Raw genomic sequence first — 21,883 nt, 5'->3', positions numbered from 1 at the left:
GGGTTTAGATTTTATTATTGTCCTTTGTATTAGGAAATATTTAACCATATATGCTTAGAGGTGTATAATCAATTGTGTAGTGATAGGATGTGTGATCGTACTTGTTTTTCAGATTCTCACCCTTCAAAGAGATTACACCCATTTTGGAAGTAGCCTGATTTCAGGTTCACACAAATAAAGTGTATTTTTGTGCAATTAAAAACCCCATACTGGGTAAGTAACTCACATAGATCTCATCAAACTTGCCAAAGTCCATGGTCTTGAAGCGGTCAATGGGTGGTCTGATGTACTCACAGTAGGCACTCTTCTTAACCACTTCTAACTGTCGCACGCACGACACATAGGCCAACCGTGACTGGATCTCTGCCATGTCCGGCACCTACAGAAGGGAGTATCATAGATCTTTATTCAGACAACACACTACCAGATTTCACAATAAATAAATAAAGATGAATCTGCTGATTCCATAGCAGAATTGGATATGCTACACATTGATCAGATGGACTCAAAAGGTACCACTGCCTCATACTGCCAACCCATAAAAGGCTTTTTCCCAGAAAAATCTTTCATAGAAAAATTTTGGCACCCTCTAAGAAAGTTTTAGCTCGAGCCAAATAGAAACATTTGGAACCAGTATTGTTGGACTCCACTTACTCAGTTACAAAAGACATTTATGTTAGCCCAATCTAAGACAGGAAAACTCCTGCATCCAGTACCTTTACTTTCTCTGCCCAGGGATTGATCCGTTTCCACAGCAACCACCAGCCCGACAGGCAATCGCCATAGTTACACAAGTCAGTCTCATCTTGACTACCCACGTCGATGGCAATGACTGTTCTGGCACCCGTGTTCCTCGCAATGTCCGCTGTTAGACGTTTAACACCAGTTTTTTCACACACAAGCACACAATCACGCAGACGAACGACCATAGCGTCACAAAATCCGGCAGCAGAGATGATAAGACAATAAATACGGTGTTAATAAGTTTGTTTCAGGTTTGCCTCCAGAAACCTTCATTTTTAGAGGCTCAGTGTTCTAACAGACGTACACCACAAAAACACAAAACTTTTAAGACATACAAGTTGTAAGCTCACTTCAGAGAATTTACAGCCAATTAAATGAGATGTATATATGTAAACTATACATATTTCCTGGCCAAATAGCGCAGGGCCTTTTTTATCCCCTTATTAAAAGGAGCTTTGCAATAGTAGGCATTTTTGTGGTGTTGAGTCTGTGGAAGACAACCCACAAGCCTGAAACACTGATCCAGCACCCCAAGAACAACTTTAAAAGCAGCTACACAGAAGGCAGAGTGAAACAAACAAACACAGGATGTTAATTTGACAAAGTTCCCTTCCACTGGATCAATCTTTTGGGCCCAGGCAGCACCATATTTCACAAAGCATTAGCCGGGACACAATGAGAAATGATTTAAATGCAGAGCAGAAAACTGCAATAGGCCAGTCTCATTGTGAAATATGGTTCTGTTTCTTCAGTACAGAGGATATTTTTTTATTATAAATACATCAACCCAGACTCAGGGGAATTTTCACCGCCACATCAAAATGAAAACTATGTAGTATGCATCTCAATTGTCATCATCATCGCACAAACATTTCAGGAATATGTACCTTTGGCTCTGTGCAGTTGCTTTTAAGCAATGATCATCCATTTACTAGTCTGCAGACAAAAAAAGTTGTTCCCCTGAGTCTGAACACACACCACTGATTTTTCCTCTTGTTGAAAGCACGTGACAAAAAAAAACTTACGTTTTATTCTTACAGCTTAAACAGAAACCTCACCAGGCAGCTTTTTGGGTTTGTTTTAATGTAAACTTGCCTGAAGTAGTTAATTTTGAAAATGTGTGGAACATTTGTATGATTATAATACCAATTAAGATTTTGCTGCAAGCCTGTTAAAAATATTATTGCCAATCATACAACAGTTTCAACATGAGAAGAATCAGAATGTAATCTCAAAGCAGACTGGCGTCTTATGCATGGCGGTTTTGATGTCAGAAGAGGATTTGTTTCCATTTCTTCAAATGTATATTTACTAGAAACTTCTCTCCAACATTTTTAATTCTATCCCTATCTGACACCAGGCTGCTTCACATACAAATACATCCCCACTGTTTAATGCAATATTTCCTAGTTGTAGAAAAAGCCTTGTATTTATATAAAATTTAAATAAACTTTAAACGTTGCATTTCTTCCCCCATCTGGCAAACCAGGTTACTTCAGTGATTGATTTAAAGTATAGTTTGTTTTAATCTGGGCTTTTCAGTCCACTGATTTGAATTTTCTCATTATATAAATTTGAACCGGCTTAATATTCAGATGGGGAAAGCTCAGCAATACCACAGGACTTTCCTCCATTAACATTAAGCATTCATCCACTTACTTAAAAACACAACCTCTTAATATTGCTAACCTAAAAACCACCATTCAAAGCATCCCCCCATCACCATCCCACCTTCCCCCTCCTCTGGGAGACAGGAGTTGGATAGAAATTAAGGACTGGATTGGTTCGGGGTGGGGTGAGGTGGGGAGCAGGGGGTTACCACCTATACTTGCCTGGCAGGTTGTTGATGTAGCCACCATCCATTAGCAAGTTGCCATCTTTGGGGTCGCAGAGAGGCGGCAGGTACCCTGAGAGGGTCATGCTCGCCCGTACATAGCGCCACAGTGAGCCTGGCACACCAAGGAGGGAAGGAGGGAGGAGGAAGGGGGGGATAACATCTCAATAATGTTTGCTATACGTTTCAGATTAGTGTCGACACAGACCGCAATCCAAACACCAGAGCGAGGTCGGACAAAAGAAGGTAGTCGATCCCTGCAAAGGCTAGGACTGTCGTTCTGCCTACCTTTAAACTCTGCTGTAAACCACTGCAAACCTCATTACCTTGCACATAGATCCTGTGTGGCTTGTGCAAAAGGTAAAAAAGTAAATGGCAACCATCACAGAGAATCAAGGTTGTTTCATCTCCAAACTATGTCCCAAAAACAGTGCTTCACTGCATATGATCCTCCTTTATAAGTTCCTCAAAATCTACAGACCTATTGCAACGTTAGTGAATAAACCAAAGCAGTAGAATCCAATTTTACTCCTATTGCCAACTGTGTGTAGGGACGGAGCAGTAGTAGATGTTGATGTGACAATGTTTGGAGATTTTTCAGAGTGAATATTACAGGGAAGCAACCAGCCTACTCTGTCCTGCAGTACAGCTCAGTGTCAGCAGAGGGCAGGAGCAGACAAAGTGCTGCATGGGTTGGAAGGATAAGGAGCACCACAGAGAAAAGTGAGGGGTGCTACTATGCATAGAGAATATGTGAATGCTTGAACAGAATTACATTACTGAAATGTGACTTCTGAAAAAACACCACTTGCAGATTTTCATCCCTGTTGATTGTTTGTCATTTTAAGGGCTTCGTTGACTGTGTATAAGAGGTGCAATGTGCAACAGCAAGATCCAGAACACATATTTTCTAATAATAATAATAATAATAATGATATTTGTCATCAATATATATTTATGAAAGATATATAGATGGGATGGCTTTAACTAACATACTGGCATGCATAAAAAAGCAAGCAAAGCCAGGGGAGAGGACAACAGCTGGATAGGAGGGATTGAACATGCTCCTGTAGGCAGAGATGACTGAAATAAAATAGAAGCAGGGAATCAAATTGCATTTCAGTCCATTTGACATACACATTTAGGTGAATTGGAACACACAGTGATTTACATGTGATGTCAACATCTCATGTAGATTGCAGCCGTTCACCATCTCGTCAGTTCAACACTGAATACTGTCTGTTCTCTATACTTGATCTCGAGCTGATAAATCTGCCAACATCTAAATTAATTCAGGTTGACTTCAATTGAAAATGACAAAGAAGAAAGAAAAAAAGCCAAGTACAGTGATGCATGAAGACATGCCTCAACCTTAATGTCATAGGAGAAGTGTGAGTTTCAGCAAATAGATGTGTTCAGATGAAGCCTGATGATCATGCAGCTCTCTATGACCGACAGATATCCAAACATGCATGGAGAAATCCTGAGACTGAATAAACACAGTGGAGTTCAGTGGGTTTCGTGATTTTTTTTTTTTAGGTGACACTAAGCTAAATGGATAAAACGTGTTCTCTGTGTGAATAACAAAGTCAATGGGAGAGACGGTATGATGCAATCTGGGCTTTAAGATATATGTAGGATGTAGTCTTTCCTTCCAAACCATGGGCTCCCAATATCCACCAAGTCAAGGTGGGGTTAGTTACATTGAGAACTTGGGAGGGAGACGAAAGAAGAGGAGGGTAGCTGGGTGGTTGATTGTCGATTTGGGGATGGAGGCGGGAGGGGGGAGGTTTTGGTGAGCGGGTGTTTAAAATCTGACCTGGGACATTGTTAACATAGCAACCATCCACAAGCAAGTGGCCATCCTTGGGGTCGCACAGGGGAGGTAAATAGGGGGTGTAGGAGGCGCTGGCTCTAACATAGCGCCAGACACAACCTGTCAGGAAATGGAGATGGAAAAGGAGCAACACATCAAATATGGGCCAGACTCCACATCACAGATGGGGTAAAAGAAATATGAAGGAGAGTAAAAGAAAGAAAGGAGAAGAATAAAGAGAGAGAGAGAGAGAGAGGAACATGGAGAAAGAAATGCCTGCAAGATAGTGAGGAAACTGAAAGTAGCCGCAAGTAGCTAAAAAGAGAAATGGGAGTATAATCTCATCAAAATTACTTTTATATGCCTGTGATTTTAAGAAAATATTGCAAATTCTAATATGATCCACCTTTTATATAGAGAGCTAAACTGCAGGAGTACTCTATAACCTTTTAAATGTAACTATTTGAGGGAAAAGAGGTTACCTCAGAGCTTTGTTCAGAATACTAACAGGATATCAAAATATTTGTGAAGTAAAATTTAATTCAAGGAACAGAATATGATCTGACATGAACAGTTTATTTTTAGGATAAATATTAAAAGCCAGTGGTGATGTAAATGAAAGAAAATGAAGGAGAAAGAACAAAGTATCAGAGAACAAATTTGAAAAGAAAATAAAGAACAGTGATGCTATCTGATGTGTTCATTAAGCATGTCAGAGAAATAGTATTAGCACTGTTAGATGACTGGTTCATCCAGCAAGGTGCGATAAAGACAAGAAGACAAGGGATAACTGTAAGAGACATGAGATGAACAGACAGAAACAAGGAAAGAGAGACAGACAGACAGAGAGTCTTAGGCCTCCAACTAAAGCTTCTAAAAAATATAAAAAGGGAAAAAAATCCTAGGTAATTTTTCTGTAAAAGATTTGCAATTTCTATTTAGCTTCATATCATTCTTAAATTTGTGCCTTGGCTGTGTTCCTCACTGGATAAAAACCAAAGTAAGTAATTCAAACTCTCTGCCTTACAACAACCATCAAAATGACAGTTATTATTTCCTTTCAGTGACTCAGAGTGACATATTCACAATAGCACCAAGCTAGAAATGCTGGACAAAAGCAAACCAAAAAAACCAAAACCAAAGAAAGCACAGAATGGAGATGAAGGAGTGATGGATGCAACATGGGATGGAAACCACTAAAAGGCAATGCGGTAAATGGTAAGTTAAAGTGTTCTGGATCCTACATGTTGACATGGGAGAAGATTCAGTATTCTGAGGTGAGTGACTACACAGGTTATTTTGTCTTTGTTGTAAACTATAAATGAGCATATCTGTAATGTCTCTCCATGCTCAGAAAGACCAGACAAAGTTATATATGAAGTGAATTCGGGGAGTTTTAAACATAAATTGGATTGACACTAAACAATGAAAAAGCTACAGGTTTGTTTGTTTTTTATATTAGCACATGGCGATAGTAAGAAAGGAAAATCCAGATATAGAAGAGAGAGGAAGAAAGAAAGAATGAAATTTAAGTAGGCACATGATAAGAGGCAAAAGATGGCAACAATGAAACCAAGTAAGAAGGCGTAACTCTAGCAGTTAGTTCATCCACATGCCAAGATGCAAACATAAGCATTCAGCGTGCTTAGCTGCAGGACTGAGACCTGAAAGCTTATGAACTCCTCAAATCCAGCAATCAGCCAGTTAATAATTCAAAACACTGATTTTACATCAAAGACTACAATAACTTCATTTAATGTACAAGACTGAATATTAGAAACGAGCATTAAACAGAAAATGGTAAACTGGATTTGAGGGTTGTTTTTTTCCACACACAGTCGTTTTAGATTGCAGAGATTCATTTTGGCTATTGTTAGTGATGGTGCATTTTTAAGCAAGTCAAAAAGAACACACATCTCAGCAAATACACAGACAAGCATCAAAACATACGTCCTTTCTTTTGTACATACTTAGCAAAATCTCTTTCTAACACTTTAATGGAGGCATACTCCAAACAAGGTTGAAACTGGCATGTTTTTTGTAGGAACAAATAAATGGGTTTGCAAACGAAAGGCTACATGTTCCTTTGGTAACTGCACTGTAATCACATATTCAAACATTTTTAATTATCCAATCTAGTATTTCTCCCTGTCTCATATATTTTTGATATGAGGAACTTAAACCTGCTTTCAGAATAACTTTAAGTATCCTCCCACGGGTAGTGGACACAGTAAAAGCAGGCCTCTGTTTTGCCCATTTCCAGATGCACGCCTTGGATGCTATTCTAGTAGTTTTGCATAATTTACAGTTCAAAAGAAGAAGTGGCTCACAGGGATGACTTTTACATGTACTGACCTCATTACTGGAAATTATGTCCCTATATATGAGAGAAGGTACAGAGAAGCATCATAGCCTCCCCCCCTTAATCAAATATACAATTTGCCACCTACACATATATCCACCATATTAGTATTTGTCTATGTGGAGATTGCAAACACACCAGTTCAGTTTAGTTTGGTGTACATCCACCTCCAACCTTACATCTGAGACTTCTGAGAACATGCAATCCTGCCACTCTCATAATGCATTAGCCAGCTAAATGCTTGTTTGTGGCATCAGCTTAAGCCTAAACGTACAACATTTACAGATTTGCCATCTAGAGAATACGAGACATTATAATCCCTTTAGTACCTCGTGACACTTGACTGAGTAGAACAACATGCCAGTATATTCACTTAGATAAGAGCTTTGATCACTGTACCATATTATTTCTGACTGACTGCTGCAACCATTTAATTACATATAAAACCAATTTCACACATTAGTTTTCTGTCATTCAGGGCAGTAAAAATGGATTAAGTTGGGTTAAATTTAAAAAGAAGCAACTGTTCATTTCCACTTACATGTATGCATGAATGTGAACTATTCTTAAATCTTAGTAAATGTACTCCATGTAAACATAATGTGAAATACAAACGTACTGTAGTAATCTCGACTAAATTTTAAGCTAATAAAATGCTACAGGGGTAACGACCCCTGCGGTTAGAACAGCGCTCACTTACCATCCTGATGAACACGCATAGCTGAGGCCGTGATGTCAGTGGTGACGTTGAAGTACGGCAGCCACAGGTCCTGAGAAAACATTTTATTTCAAAGTTAATGATAGAAAAAAAACAAAACCCTCTTGTCTTATGGCAATGTTGTTGCAATAGGGAAAAAACATTTTGTACCACAGTCCCACCTCTATTTGCTTGTCCTGAAACACTTTATAGATGCTGGTGTTAAAGGCAGAGCCAGAGAACATGGAGGTGATGGGATAGGTAAGATCCAGAACTGTTTTAAACACCGAATTCATTGCCTGTTAAACAAAGAATTGCAGGGAATTAGTAGATGTTTGTCAGATTTTTGTGAAAAACTAAATTGTCATCAGATATGACCAAAAAAATGATTGCGTTGATAGTCCTAGATGTGTGTGCTCTACCTTAGACCACTCTCTTGCTCTCTGTTTTGTTCTAACAGCACTCCTTTCTTCTGCATAAAGGGCACCGATGAAAGAGCCAATTGAGGTTCCACCCACTATGTCAATAGGAATCCCTGCTTCCTCCATAGCTTTAATTACACCGACATGAGAGCAGCCTCTGTAAGAGGGAGACAATTTGTCTGAAAACAAGCAAGTATGCACGATGCAGAGTACATTTACAACATCAGTATTTGAAATGGCTTTTAGACTAAAAGACAGACACATTTTCCTAATGCTGCTTTACTCTGTATACAGGCACAGCATAGTGTTTCCACATTAGAAATCCTTCCATACATTACCACACAGACATTAACTGCACATTAGTTTAGTACTGCTGAACGTTTGTGAACTTTATTGGTGCAGAAAGTCTCATCGACTTTGCTCACCTAGCACCGCCACCTCCAAGCACGAGAGCAATGCTGTTTCCAGTGAGGACTCGGGCCAGCCGAGAGAAGTCACTATGTCTGTCTGCCGTTTTCTCAAATACCTTCTCATACACCTCCCTCTGCACAAGCACAGGAAGAAAAACACACAAAAATAAATACAGGGGTTACATTTTATTATGTGTAACAATATTATCAAAATATTACAATTGCTGTTATGTTGAACAGTAAATAGGGCTGGATGAGGTTGCTTTAAAAAAAACAACAACACTCAAGCAACATTTTAATGAATGAAATGATGCAAAAAACAACAACCCCCCCCCCAAAAAAAAACAAAAAAAAAAAAACAGTGAGGCCTCCCCAAAGTGACAGGGGAGTGCTTTACCAACTAAACCTTCTATGATGTTTCCAACATGAAGTGCATACTGGCAGCTGTAACCGAGTTACAAAAAGTTTTAGTGTGAGAGCTATCCTAATGGTGTGTCTTGTGGCTGGAGTGCCAGAAAAAGAAATTACTCTTCAAGAGAGTCAGGAGGTCTGGCTAGTATTTAACAATGCGAAAAGCTGCAGATGTGAAAGGGTAATGTGTGTGCACGTGCCCTAATTAGCAAAAAGCAGAGAACTGTGTATTGTTTACTGTTAAAATGTGAGGCTCAAACCCATGTGGACTGTAGTTAATATCAATCTAGCATACTCAATATTCAAAACAAGGCTTTTATATTCTCCTAGAATATTGTACCTTCTAGAAATTATGGTACTGATATCTCTGCCATTCTGTCCACCCCTAAATGTAAATAAACTGAAAGCATCTAAAAATCCTATAAAAAAATTGACTCTGTACCAGTTTGCTGGGACCTCGTCTGGAGAAGACCCTCCGGGGACACTTGAGGTGAAGATGCCCTGAGCACCAGCTGCGCATGTTGAGCCACTCGACTGTCCTGGAAGGTCCAGGTCCATCTTCTCTGTGCAAAAGGACCAACTGTTTCAAAGCTCGCACTGCTGTGTTTTCCAGCATCTGCTCCAACTGAAGGAAGACGAGACAGTTAAAGTTATCTGTTGCCATTAGATTTCTTCTCTTCCCAGCTCTTTTCCCACACACACACACACACACACACACACACACACACACACACACACACACACACACACACACACACACACACACACACACACACACACACACACACACACACACACACTTCTCCTAGTGTAGGTTCCTGGTCCCCAAGACCAACAATGAGGATGCAGTCAGCCTGTCGGATGCAGCGCTGTGTCCATGGGGTCATGCTGTTGTCTGTCTGGTAGAGGACAATCCGATTGATGTCCTCCTGCTGGGCCAGCCAGCCGGAGAGACGATACTCATGGATACTGATGGATAGAGAAGAAAAGCAGAGACACAGACAACGACTTGGAGGTATGAAAAGTAGCAGAAGTAATTTGTTTACATTTTAATACATTATAGGTATGCAACACGAACCACGCCTACAGCATTTATAGCACTTATTTGCAATGCCTATCTCTACAAAAATACAAAACTCAGTAACATCTAAACAAGTAAGGAAAAAATAACACACACACTAAATGCATAGCTTCAAGTAAAGCCCAAGCAACAAGAAAAAAGGGTTTGTGATACAGACAAGATTCTTTGATTATCAGACTGACCTGTCCAAAGCCGAAGCACCCAGACGTTCTCTAATTATGTCACTGGTTAAAAGTAATGTAGGTCCTACAAGAGTCAAACAAATTGTATATCACAAAAAAAGTAAAGAACTTGTGCGTCTGTTTGTCGACCTGCTTTAATTTAAAGACACAGCTACACAGAAGTCAAGCAATCCCACTAAAAAAAGGATTTTTACGAACAAAACTGAAATGTGTGGGTTTACCAATGGCACTAAGTGCATGGCTGAGCTCTAGGTTGAATGCATTGATTGGCACTTCATCACAAACAGGCAGCACTGCGACAGTGGAGAGGTTGCTTGCTGGGTTGGTGACATCAGCACTTGTTGTCATGCTGGGAAGACTGAGGGCTGAACCTAAAAGATTAAAACAGTGAACAAATGGAGTGAATGAGAAACTGAAGGCTGTAAAAGCACAGCTGGCTGGTGAGGAAGCACGCATGTGTGTGTTACTGCCCTCACTAGTCAATACTTGAATCGACAAAATGAACTAGACTATGTCAAGATAAATTAGCATTCAACTACATGACCAGAGTGACGCATAACGCCATCCTGCACAGGCGTGGGGGGCGTTACCCTGAAAAGAATATAACACTCCTAACTTTAGCAACACTAATCAAACTAGCATGACAAACTAAATCTGTATGTGCAACCACATGTCCCAGTGATGACGTGCAATAATAACAGTAGTATATGTGTGTATGTCTCGGCAACATCTGCAATATTTAGAATACCATTTAATTTTTGAATAAAGTGAATAATGGTCTCATGTGGTTCTGCATTAGTTCTCAACCTTGCTCATTAGCGCATGCTCATTTCATTAAATCTGGTCACCTGATCTTTTTTTGGTTTTTTTCTTCTCCTCAATTTACTGGACTTACCAGAGAATGGCCCACGACCCTGCTGCAGATTTCCCAGAATCTTCTGACCCAACAAGTGGATCAACCTTGTCACCACCTAAACACAACAGTAGAGAAAATTGAAAAGAAACTATGTTATTATAGTACATTAATAACATAAAAAGCCACTTAATAGTACTTCAAGGACAAAGTCACAGACCTGTGGATATCGTCGCTTGATGTTGTTAAGGGTTCCCTCGGGCAGTTTAACCAGCTCAGTGTCTCTCACAGCATGGACCGTTGTGGCTCTTGGCTGTTTGGTCAGCGCCTCTACCTGATACATAGTTAGATTGGATTAGTCCCTCACTTAAAACTTAAAAAAAAAAAAAAGAAATGAGAAGAAATCTAATCGAAATTTTCCAGATGTGGAAAAATGCAGCACACTGCTCTAGTCCCAATCCTAGCTCAGGACCACAGCTGTTTTTAACTTAATAGTCTTGAGCTTATTTTACTAACTAGTATCTATTCACACATGGGTAGGATGAGACAAAAATGCCTTGTTCTCACCACTCCAATGAGTTCTCCTCTACCGTATTCCCCCACCAGTTCTTTCTTGCCGTTCGCCTTACGGATGACTGAACGCAGACGTCCATTCAGAACAATGTAGGTGCAGTCTGACTTGTCATCCTGTCTGTTGATGCGTAGATTACAGGAAGAAAAAGCATATTTTACATTTACCGTTATAATTATGACTGAATAATAAGAAATGTAACAGGATGACCAAGTATTGTTTTCACATAGATGCAAAGATTGTTTTCATTTCTTTGTCTAAGTAAAGACGAGAGCAGAGTACCTGTAGAGGGCTCTGCCAGCTTCTACAGCCATCCAATCAATGGCAAAGTCCATCTGCCTGACAAAAGGAGACATCCGGATTGCAACCGTGTGGGCTGCACTCAGCACCACGCTGGGCTGCTCCCTCATGATCCTGCAGGGGGAAGCATATAACAGAAAGAGTGAGAACAAATACTGAATAATTCACACTGGAATATGGTCAAAAGTAGAGAGATATAACTCAAAACTGGGAGATTACTTTAGAAAAGAATACTAAAAGTTTACTTTTTTATATTTTAAGCTTTCATATTCTCTGGATGTATGTATGAATTTCACAAGCTGGCTTTTTCTTATTTATTCAGGTGATACAAGCTTTGTGTAAATGTGTATGCATGTTTGTTTTTGTTTTTAACTCAATTTAGCTTCAGTTAGCTTTCAGAGTGGGTTTGCTCATTTCAGTTCTTACTGTTTGAAAATGTTTAGTTTTAGTTTAGTGTTTATTAGTTTCAGTTGTTTTAGTGTTTTTAATTATTAATGTATGGAGCGCAAATGGTAGAGGCAAAATTTAGGAAAATCAGCACACGTATTATAATAATTAAAAAAAGAAAAAGAAGAAGAAGAAGAAAAAAGCAGGCGTTTTTGAAAGCAGGTGAATCGCATTCAAATTCTCAATCAACATGTCCATCGGTGCCTCATCGGCAAGTTGTGATAACAAATTTTATAAAATTAACAGATGCTAAAACTAAGGGTATTTCTCCCATATTTTTATTGTATTTTAATTAGTTTTTATTTGTTTCAGATGGTTTACAAAAATGTCGTTTTTAAATTAACCTCCTGGGACCTGACATCTGCATATGGGGACATCACATTTTGGGTTGTCTAGACCACAATACTAAATTTTGCTCTTTCAAATGGCTTTCAAACGGGCCGTATTGCTCAAAGAGGCACAATTGTTGTTTCTCATTTTGCTTTTGTGTTTTGCTGCTGTGTTCAGACACCAAATAAAGAGTTTTGCACATTATTACTCAATTGTGACTTAATAGTTTTCTATCGAACACTAAAAAGCCAAATAGCAAAGAGAAATTAAAAATGCATGCCATGAAAGAGTTCAGGTCTTAGGAGGTTAATTTATTTTTTAAAATGTAATTTAGAATAACCTTAAATATAAGTGAAAGTGACCTAAAGTTATTTGCATGTCTTGCACTTAAAAGTTTATCCGCACTAAAGCCGTAAGACTCACTCATAGAATTCAGACTTTGAGATCTTCAAATAAGTACAGTCTCGTACAGCCTTGATGGTAAATATAAGGGGTTCTCCAGTGAGTACAGCAAGCTGGCCCACCATCTCTCCCGGATGGGTGACAAACAGACAGACATCCTCCTGCTTGCCGATCATCCGCTGGTAGACGTGCAGACAACCAGACAGGACAAAGTGCAAACTCACGTCCTTTTGAAGTGAAAATAGGAAGGAGGAAAAAAGAAATACAAAGACAAAAATAACTTTTACTGCTGCAGTAATGTACTTTCTTTCTTTACTACATCTAATCTATTTCTGCTTTATTAATGCAATTAAAAGAGTAATTTGTAAGTTTTCAAAAGGTCATAGGGTTTCAGAATGTGTGAAATACCTGGTCTCCCTGTCTTGCTAACACAGCTCCTGCTTTTGCATGGTGCAGAGTCACTCTGCTGTTTAACAGAGATGGGTCCTGCATAACAAAAGGCAGAAAGCAAAGCAAAAGTCAAAAATTTATTGGGCAGTGACAAATGATAAAGCTAAGTGGAAAAAGACAGTGAATGAAATGCTTTTACTCCACTTTGTTGAGCCTCGGAGAAAGATCGTGCTGCAGGCAATGATTTATTTCTTCACTCACACTTTGATCTAGTTACACAAATTTATTTTAAAAGTTTAAATGTAGCAACACCTGCACAGAGGCACAGATTGCATCAAGTGAATTACACAACCCCCTAAAGCACCACTGAACTCTTGCGTTTATTTTTTGTCATCACAGACTCAGTAACTCTTTCTTTTTCTAAAGCAACAGTCAATCATAAGGAAACCTATTTGCTTGCATTATTTGTCAAAACAAATTGTTCGTCGTATTATGATCACAGCCTGTAGGAGTTTAAACCGGCATAGAACAACAGCAAAATACTATCCTTGAACAATCAAAAAAAGTAAAACGAACCTCAATCCTCATAAGCTTTAGGACCTCCTTCTGACCTTCCTCAAAGAGAGCGGCACTGGATCGATTTGACACGGGTGTAAAAATGTTGTCCACAACTGGCTCTTCCTCTGGATACAGATAGATTCCTGAAGGAACTTCATCTACTGTCACCTTCCTCTCACGCTGTTCCTGTGATATGGACTGTAATAATGTAATAGAATAATCATAATGTAATATGCATACTTTGCCAATTTATAATAGATGTTCCTGCTGTTAAATCAGGAATTCTAATTCTAAAAAACGTTATCAGAGATACAGCACTACTCTTTTTCCACACTTTCTCAAATATCTTATATTTAGCTTATCTTTAAATATTTTTGGCTTATGAATCATATATTAATTACTTCTTTGTTATTCATTAACTGTGGTCTATACTATTCTCCATTCTAAAATACTTCTGTTTTCTTTAAGTAATTAACCAATGTAATGTATACATATAAGGAGGGTTTATATCTTTTCTCATTTTTGTCCTGAGAGTCTGCAGTGTACTGACCCGAGTATAAGTGGGTGGAGTGTTGCTTTCCTCTGCCGAGACAGAAATCCGTCCTCTTTCATACGCCATGTCAAAGTCTGATCTTAGACTTTTCTGTACACCTGTTTAAAAGGTCAACATTTAAGTGGTTTAATTATTCTTAGGTTGATCTATGTTTAAAAAGAACAAATGAAAATGTGATGGCGCAAGCAAAAGGCAAAATATATTGTCATTTTTTTAAAAGGTTTTGCCTGCTTATTTACCTGCACTGTTAAAATACATTTCTTACAAATACAAGTGTTTCTAAAACAGTAACATTAACAACTGGTCATATATGTTAAAGTGGGCAATAGGCAAACTTTTTAATATGAGCAGTATACATTAGGTGTGCATAGCATATTGTAGATGGATGAGCTGAACGGTTTGTGGTATCAGTGTAACACTTCGGCTACCCATTCTCTGCTGGCTTCTCAGTAATCATTCTACATTAAAACATGTTTAAAATATCACACTGCACTGGAAGAAAGTGTCTGACTTTCAGCAAAACTAAAGAACAGTAAGACAATATAATCTGTCAGTACAAGAGAAAGATCCCTCACCAGCAATGTCTACAGGCATTGAGATTGTCCTGCTAAGAGTTGGCACTGTTCCATCCTTCCCTTGTTCTCCTGTTGTGAAAAATAAATACGATTTAAAGCATTTCTAAGTCACCCCAAAGCAAAAATAGCACCGGAGAAGACATATGCAGGGTTCATACGCATTTTTTGGGGTCAAATTCAAGCACTTTTAAGCACTTTCAAGGTCCATTTTCAAGCTTTTCCAGCACATAGCCAAAAAAAAAAAACAATTTATGTTTCACTTTGCATCACCTCAGTAAGAGGTAAAATGTAGGGGCGGGGTCACACATTGAAACAGACTGACATGCAGAGGTGCGAGGCAGCCCAGGCAGGGAAATTTTACTTTGCGACTCCTTTTATTTCTCTATCTGATAAGAAAACTATTCGGTCAGATAGTTATTTGTGGTGAATGAAATACAGTTTCAAGCACGTTTAAGCACCACATCTGAAATTCAAGCACTTTTCGTACCTTGAAAAGGCAATATTAAAATTTATGAATTTTCAAGGATTTCAGCCACCCATACGAACCCTGCATATGAAGCTTTAAAGCAACTCTGTACACCTCAACTAAGATTTAGCTTCTCTAACACTGTGAGTTACTTAATCTGTATGCTGACACCCTACCTGGAGTTTCACCTTTAACGGCTGCTTCTCGGTGCTCCTCAGGTACCGTCAGGCTGCCAAAGCGTTTGCCATGGCGTACAGGACTGGTGCGAGTAGGGTGGGGTGACTGCGGTGGCAGACGTGAGGGATGCATTTCCTGTAAAAACAAGTAATGTATGGATGAGAGTTAGGTAGATGATTAATTTGAGTGTGTGTTCACAAGGTGGAAAGTACACCATGATATTAGTATTTAGGCACTGAAATCATGAAAACAGCAGGATGTGTATGAGGACTATGAGGTCCAGGTCACAAGGGTTACAGCACTTGTGAATCTATGTTACCGGTAACTTTACTGGTTGAGTGATAACTATCAACATACAGGAATTCTGTGGACTATTTTAAAGCATTTGAATGGGCAAACACGCATTACTCCTCGTCTTAAATATTTATATTGGCTTACATTTGATCTCAGGACTAACACCATTCTGAACTCTTTGATGAATATAATTGGGGTTTTTTAAGGCAATTAATCAGTTTAAGACTTTCTTTCAAACTGGTGCCTTGATAAGATGAACTCACATGACTGAAGAGCTCATTGGTCAGCCCCAGATAGTTGTGCAGGGCTAGCACTGTTACTCTTTGGAGACGAACCATGATAATCTGAAATGGCACAACAGAAAGCTAGTCATTTCAAGCATGAAAGGAAAACAATTAGTTTACAGACGTCGAGCCAGAAATACAGTGTGTGGAAAACGAATCCATAAATACGACTCTAATTTTAAGCACATCTACAAAAAACCCCACAAACACTGAGGAATAATAATCATTATACAACTCACCTGTACTACTCGCACTAGACTCTCGGGATATTTCTCAAATATAGACAGGAAGGCTTCTACAGGCAAACGGAGAACAGTGGAAACCTCTGCAGCCCGTGCTGACACTGTTCTATAAGGCTTCTGGTGGCCCTGCACACAAATATCCAAAAGAATACTTTACATTTTCTCAGTCTATCTGTACTTACAGAAGCTCTACAGGTGGGATGTTTCTAATTAGCAGTTTATTTGTTTTTATATGGAACGACCCCAAAACATTACTTAATTTCAATCGACACAGATTGAATTGGTTAAGGAGTTATTTAGAAAATAGGTCGCAATATGTACATTATCTCGGCAATACCTCTGAAAGATTGAAGATTGTATGTGGCGTTCCTCAAGGTTCTATTTTGGGACCTAAACTTTTTAATTTATATATTAATGATATCTGTGATATATCAAAAAGGTTAAATTTAATTTTATTTGCAGATGACACAAATTTTTATTGCTCAGGAGAGAATGTGAAAGATTTGGTTGAAATTATGATTTATGAGATTTTAAGATTGAAAAAATGGTTTGATGTAAATAAATTATCTTTGAATCTGACAAAAACGAAATTCATGATATTTGGCAATCGTGTAAAGGAGGAAGAAGTCATTATGTCCATTGATGGAGAATTGATTGAAAGAGTTACTGAATTTCGCTTTTTGGGTGTAATAATAGATGAAAATTTGACGTGGAAATCACATATTGAGTATATTAGAAAGAAGATGGTTAAAAGCATTTATATTTTGGGAAATGTAAGAGATTTATTAGACTACAAAACAATGCGCATTTTATATTTTTCATTGTTTTTCTCATACTTTAGTTACTGTGTGGAAGTTTGGGGGAATACATATGAGAATACTATAAAACCTCTAAACTTATTACAGAAGAAAGTCATACAAATGATTCATAACGTTAGAGAACATTCAAATAAATTATTTATAAAATCGAAATTATTAAAATTAGGAGATTTTGTGAAACTACGAACACTATTAATTATGTTTAAGGCTAAAAATAATATTTTGCCTTTTAAGTTACAAAGATTATTTTTAATGTGTTCGGGGGGAGAAGACAGCAGAAGGAAATTTTATTTTAAGCATCAGCTAGCTAGGACTACACAAAGATTAATGAGTCCAACGGTTAGGGTTATACAACTGTGGAACTCTCTTCATTATAATTTAAAGAATTGTATAAATTTACATTGTTTTAAAAAGTGTTACATGTCTAAAACGATAACTCAATATGAAGAACGTGAACGAAATTGGAGTTAACTGAAAAAGGATCCATTATTTTTTGCATCATTTTATTTTATTTACTTATCTTTTCTCCTTGTTACTATGTGGAGTGGTATATTCTGATCTGTTTGGTTTGCGTTAGGACCGGAGATAAATGTTAGTTTGTTCCTTGCTTTTTGGTGCCCACTTGCAATATAAGTTGGATTGTAGATAGGGGGCAGAGTTTAATAAGAACATTTTCTTCTTCCTGCTCCTTTTCACACATGGTTGCAGTGCTTTACTGATAGAAAGTGTGGTTGGTTTGTCTGAAAGAACTAACTGTGGAAACTGTTGTACCAAGTGTGAAATAAATAAATAAGTGAAATGAAATGAAATTTAGAAATGGATGAAAAAAAAAAGAAAAAAGAAAAGAAATGAATGCTGGGTTTAAACCAAATAATTACTTTAGAGTGTTGTGTCATCCAGTGAGAAACGGTTAACTGAGTCAGCAGGTGAATGTGCTGTAGTATGTAGGTGTGGGCCAACACAATGACACAAAGTCATGTTATCTTATTTAGCGCTGTGTAAATGACTGTTATGAGAACTGGCAGGGTCTGTATAAGTAGGTGTGGCACAAAGCCTTTATGTGCGGTAAGAAATAGGTGTGACCTACTGTGATGACATCCAGAATGCTCAGGAGGCTATGCACACTGTCTCCTGGGTAAACCTCTTTCACCACATTTTCTTTGCCATCCTGGAAGACAGGAGTAACGCATTCATATCTATGTAAACAATTAAGTTGTTTTCTAAGAACTTATACTCAAGTTCAACTTGAGTGTGTACATAAAGATTCACACAATCAATATACATATAGATGTACACAATCAAGTATCAATATAGATAAAGCCTGCACTAACATCTCCCTCAGGACTTAAAACTTGGTAAATATATCCAAACACTAACACTGGCTAAAGGAGACATGATTAGCTACAATTTTTTTAAAGCCAGTGTTCTTGTGGGTAAGCACCTTGGTAAACCACTTTGCTGCTTGCATAAGTTTGCACAAAATATTTGTGCAAACTTACAAAACATACAATAAACTATAGTCATAATTAAAAACAACAGTTCATTGCATAAAATTCAGAGGTAAACATGATTAAAGGGACACGGAGCCTGCATACCGTTCCAGTAAGGCACAATTCTAGTTTTCCATCCTGAACAACATAGATGCTGCTGTCGGGCTGACCTGGCCTGAAGACATACTCCCCTTGTTGGAACTGCAAAAACACCATGTGTTTGCACAACTCCAAGAAGAGTGGCTTCTCAAAGTGACCCAGCACCCTGTATGAAAGGACAAAAGGGAAGCTTGGGGGTTAGGAATTACACTCATTGCAAACAGCTGCAAACACTTGGTTTGTACAAAGGGCAATTAAAATGGTCTTTCTGTTTAGTTGTGGATTTATATATTATAAAAAAATATGCAGAGGTGAATTAAATATTATAATACAGTATATGACACGAGAATTTATCAGTTGATGGTTCAATAACAGCAGGTACAAGGCACTTTTTATAGTAATGTAAAGATCCTACAGTATTCTGGAGAAAACCCCAACAAATCAAATTAAGCAACCCCCTATGAGCAAAACTGTGCTTAGGGAGGACCAAGCACCTGGATCTATGTACTCTGGACTACAGAACACAATCACACAGACATTAAACCTACCGGACATTTTTAAGCATGTAGAGCACCTCAGAGGGGAGGTGGGAATTGGCCACATCAAATTCAGTGAGGTCTGCCTCCAGCACTGAGGGAGGGGGCTCCTTAGCCTGAAGGATGGGAACCTCCTTTTTAAAGCGCAGGATCCTACACAAGTCGCATGCAGGAAGATAATAAGAAGGAAATAAGAGGAAAGCAACTGCCACATAAAGAATGTTAGTACAATCAAAATAGCGTATGCTTGATGAAAGTTAGCATTCAGATGTACTTTTTGGCAATGTTGAGCATCTTCTGCTTCTTCTTTAGGCGTGGCCGTGAAGAAGAGGATGTACCCACAAGGGACGAGGTAGACTGGGAGACCTGATGAAACATAGTTTTGTTTAAATATTACTCTTTCCTTAAAAAAAAAAAAGTACTATACACTGAAACACTACGAGAATGACGTGTTTCTGTGTGTGCGAGCCAGCTAGAGCTTTTATACAGCCTGACTCACTTTACGCATGATCTTTCGCCCATAGAACATCACTTTGTCTCTCTTGCGGAAGCGGTATTTGGGAGCCTCCTGAGCTTCTAAGTCTGTTAAACATAATAAATGACATTACCACAGGTATACACACTACTGACTTCATGACTATCCTTATGCGTTTTAGATGTACAATGAGAAATGCATTTCAGCAACTACTGACTTCGAAGCTTGATCCTCCGCAAGATGAAGAAGATTAGGATGGCGATGAGGACTATGGCGATACCTGCACCAATTACCATCCCCACCATCTGAATAAAGAGGAACCAAAGAGGGAGAACGTCAGTGGTATACATTATAGTATTTACAACAGTAAAGCATTTATTTACTTGGATATTTTAATATTAAAGTAATATTTTAGTTAAAGTATTTGTGTTTTCTAAAAAGAAAAAAAAAACAAAGTTGAGGCCATTAAAAACAAATAATTTTATTTTCAGTTTTTAATTATTTGTTCATTGTCATCAAGGTACATATATTACCAGCAGTAAACATGGTTACACCTACTTGAGATGTATTACCGTAGGTAGTTTCTGTTAGTTTTCCAATTTATTTCCAAGTGTATAAATCTACAGTTCCCTTACCTGTGTGACAAATTGGCTGTTGAATGAGACTTACTAAGACATGAAATCAAACTGGATGCTCACCATGCTTGTTTGTAGTTCCTCCTCCACAAAAGTCTTGATGTTATCAAACCCGTCCTAATGTAACAAGAGAAGACACAAACAGTACAGTCAATCAGAAAATGAAAAACAAAACAAATTAAAAAGTGTTTTAGGTATTGGTCCCAACCAACTACCGGCCAATAACCTGCCTCAGTACCACATGGAAGCTCCTTTTAGGCATCATAGTGGCTAATATGAACAGGCATGTGGCTAAATATATGAGAGGGGCACAGAAAAGAATTGGCAAGAATACCACAGGGGCGAAACACCAGCTACTGGTAGAAAGAGCAGTTGCTTGCGATTGCAAGACCAGACTGACCAACCTGTGGACCACCTGGATTGACTACAAGAAGGCCTATGACTCAATGCCCCACAACTGCATCCTGGAAACCTAGAGCTGTACAAGATCAACAGGTTCCTAAGAGTCTTCCTCGGGAACTAATGGGGGATATGGATACTGACTATGGAACAGGGGAATTGTAAGCCACCTCCTCCTCACCTACATTGATGACATCAAACTGCATACCCACAGGCAAATGGAAGCCATGAGAAGGATGGTAGGAAAACCACAACTAAAAAATACCTGCAGAGAGTAAGGCAGGTCCGGAGGAGTCAGCTGAATGGGAAGAAGAAGATCCAGGCAATCAACACCTACATCCTGCTAGAGATTAGATATCCTGCTGGGATACTAAGCTGGCCAAAAGAGGAGACAGAAGCCATGGACATCAAGATAAGGAAGCTCGTTAGTATGCATGGAGGGTTTCACCCCAAATCCAGCACCCTGAGAGTTTATGCTATGCAAAAAAAAAAAAAAAAAAGGCTGGGGACTAGTGAGCTTCAGAACCACTGTCCAGGATGAGACAACAAACATCCATGATGACTGCGTGCTTAGTAAATACCTCAGTCAGCAGAAACACAAGAAAGAAGAGGAGCAAGGACAAGAACCATGATGGAAGGACAGGCCCCTGGACAGTATATGCCACCGGCAGATAGATGAAGCAGCTGGCATCCAGCAATCCTACCAGTGGCTAGACAGAGCTGGACTGAAAGACAGCATGGAGGCACTAATCATGGCAGCACAGGAACAAGCTCTGAGGACAAGATCCATAAAAGCTGGGGTCTATCACACCAGGTAAGACAACAGGTGCAGGCTGTGTAAAGATGCCCCTGACAATCCAGCATATAACAGCAGGGTGCAAAATGCTAGCAGGTAGGCCATACGTGGAACACCATAACCAAGTGGCGAGATGGGATTTTTTCATTTTTAATATTTTTTTAATTATCTCCTAGTATGAAGCCCGGGCCTGCAGGCTTCAGTTCTGAAGTGCACTGGAATGTGAGAATGCGG

General features: G+C 38.8%; 1 protein-coding gene across 4 annotated transcripts in view; it reads right to left on the bottom strand.

Moving 5' to 3' along the window:
- Positions 1-21,883, bottom strand: part of pnpla6 (patatin-like phospholipase domain containing 6) — a 36,735-nt gene that overhangs the window by 2,471 nt on the left and 12,381 nt on the right. Inside the window, exons 3-33 of one of the 4 annotated variants that reach the window (XM_085410352.1) lie at positions 20,518-20,571; positions 20,037-20,124; positions 19,844-19,926; positions 19,619-19,710; positions 19,357-19,497; positions 18,815-18,974; positions 18,307-18,387; positions 16,399-16,527; positions 16,139-16,219; positions 15,581-15,716; positions 14,939-15,007; positions 14,361-14,461; positions 13,829-14,008; positions 13,271-13,348; positions 12,884-13,089; positions 11,666-11,797; positions 11,380-11,503; positions 11,033-11,146; positions 10,855-10,930; positions 10,181-10,330; positions 9,960-10,023; positions 9,497-9,665; positions 9,139-9,321; positions 8,301-8,419; positions 7,876-8,032; positions 7,636-7,752; positions 7,457-7,526; positions 4,398-4,514; positions 2,577-2,693; positions 717-865; positions 227-379 (exon numbers count right to left, since the gene is read on the bottom strand). In XM_085410352.1, the coding sequence (XP_085266478.1) occupies positions 227-379; positions 717-865; positions 2,577-2,693; positions 4,398-4,514; positions 7,457-7,526; positions 7,636-7,752; positions 7,876-8,032; positions 8,301-8,419; positions 9,139-9,321; positions 9,497-9,665; positions 9,960-10,023; positions 10,181-10,330; positions 10,855-10,930; positions 11,033-11,146; positions 11,380-11,503; positions 11,666-11,797; positions 12,884-13,089; positions 13,271-13,348; positions 13,829-14,008; positions 14,361-14,461; positions 14,939-15,007; positions 15,581-15,716; positions 16,139-16,219; positions 16,399-16,527; positions 18,307-18,387; positions 18,815-18,974; positions 19,357-19,497; positions 19,619-19,710; positions 19,844-19,926; positions 20,037-20,124; positions 20,518-20,571 (3,690 nt within the window). The remainder of the gene's footprint in view (positions 1-226; positions 380-716; positions 866-2,576; positions 2,694-4,397; positions 4,515-7,456; positions 7,527-7,635; positions 7,753-7,875; positions 8,033-8,300; positions 8,420-9,138; positions 9,322-9,496; positions 9,666-9,959; positions 10,024-10,180; positions 10,331-10,854; positions 10,931-11,032; positions 11,147-11,379; positions 11,504-11,665; positions 11,798-12,883; positions 13,090-13,270; positions 13,349-13,828; positions 14,009-14,360; positions 14,462-14,938; positions 15,008-15,580; positions 15,717-16,138; positions 16,220-16,398; positions 16,528-18,306; positions 18,388-18,814; positions 18,975-19,356; positions 19,498-19,618; positions 19,711-19,843; positions 19,927-20,036; positions 20,125-20,517; positions 20,572-21,883) is intronic. The other 3 variants (XM_085410353.1, XM_085410355.1, XM_085410354.1) reach the window with 3 other exon arrangements.

This window comes from Rhamphochromis longiceps, linkage group LG6 (genome assembly GCF_057381845.1).
Source record: "Rhamphochromis longiceps isolate RC_006_pf linkage group LG6, R_longiceps_female_GT1.1, whole genome shotgun sequence".
Classification (NCBI taxonomy): domain Eukaryota; kingdom Metazoa; phylum Chordata; class Actinopteri; order Cichliformes; family Cichlidae; genus Rhamphochromis; species Rhamphochromis longiceps.
The sequence above is the reverse complement of the archived record's forward strand: the minus strand, read 5'-3'. Positions and strand labels throughout refer to the sequence as shown.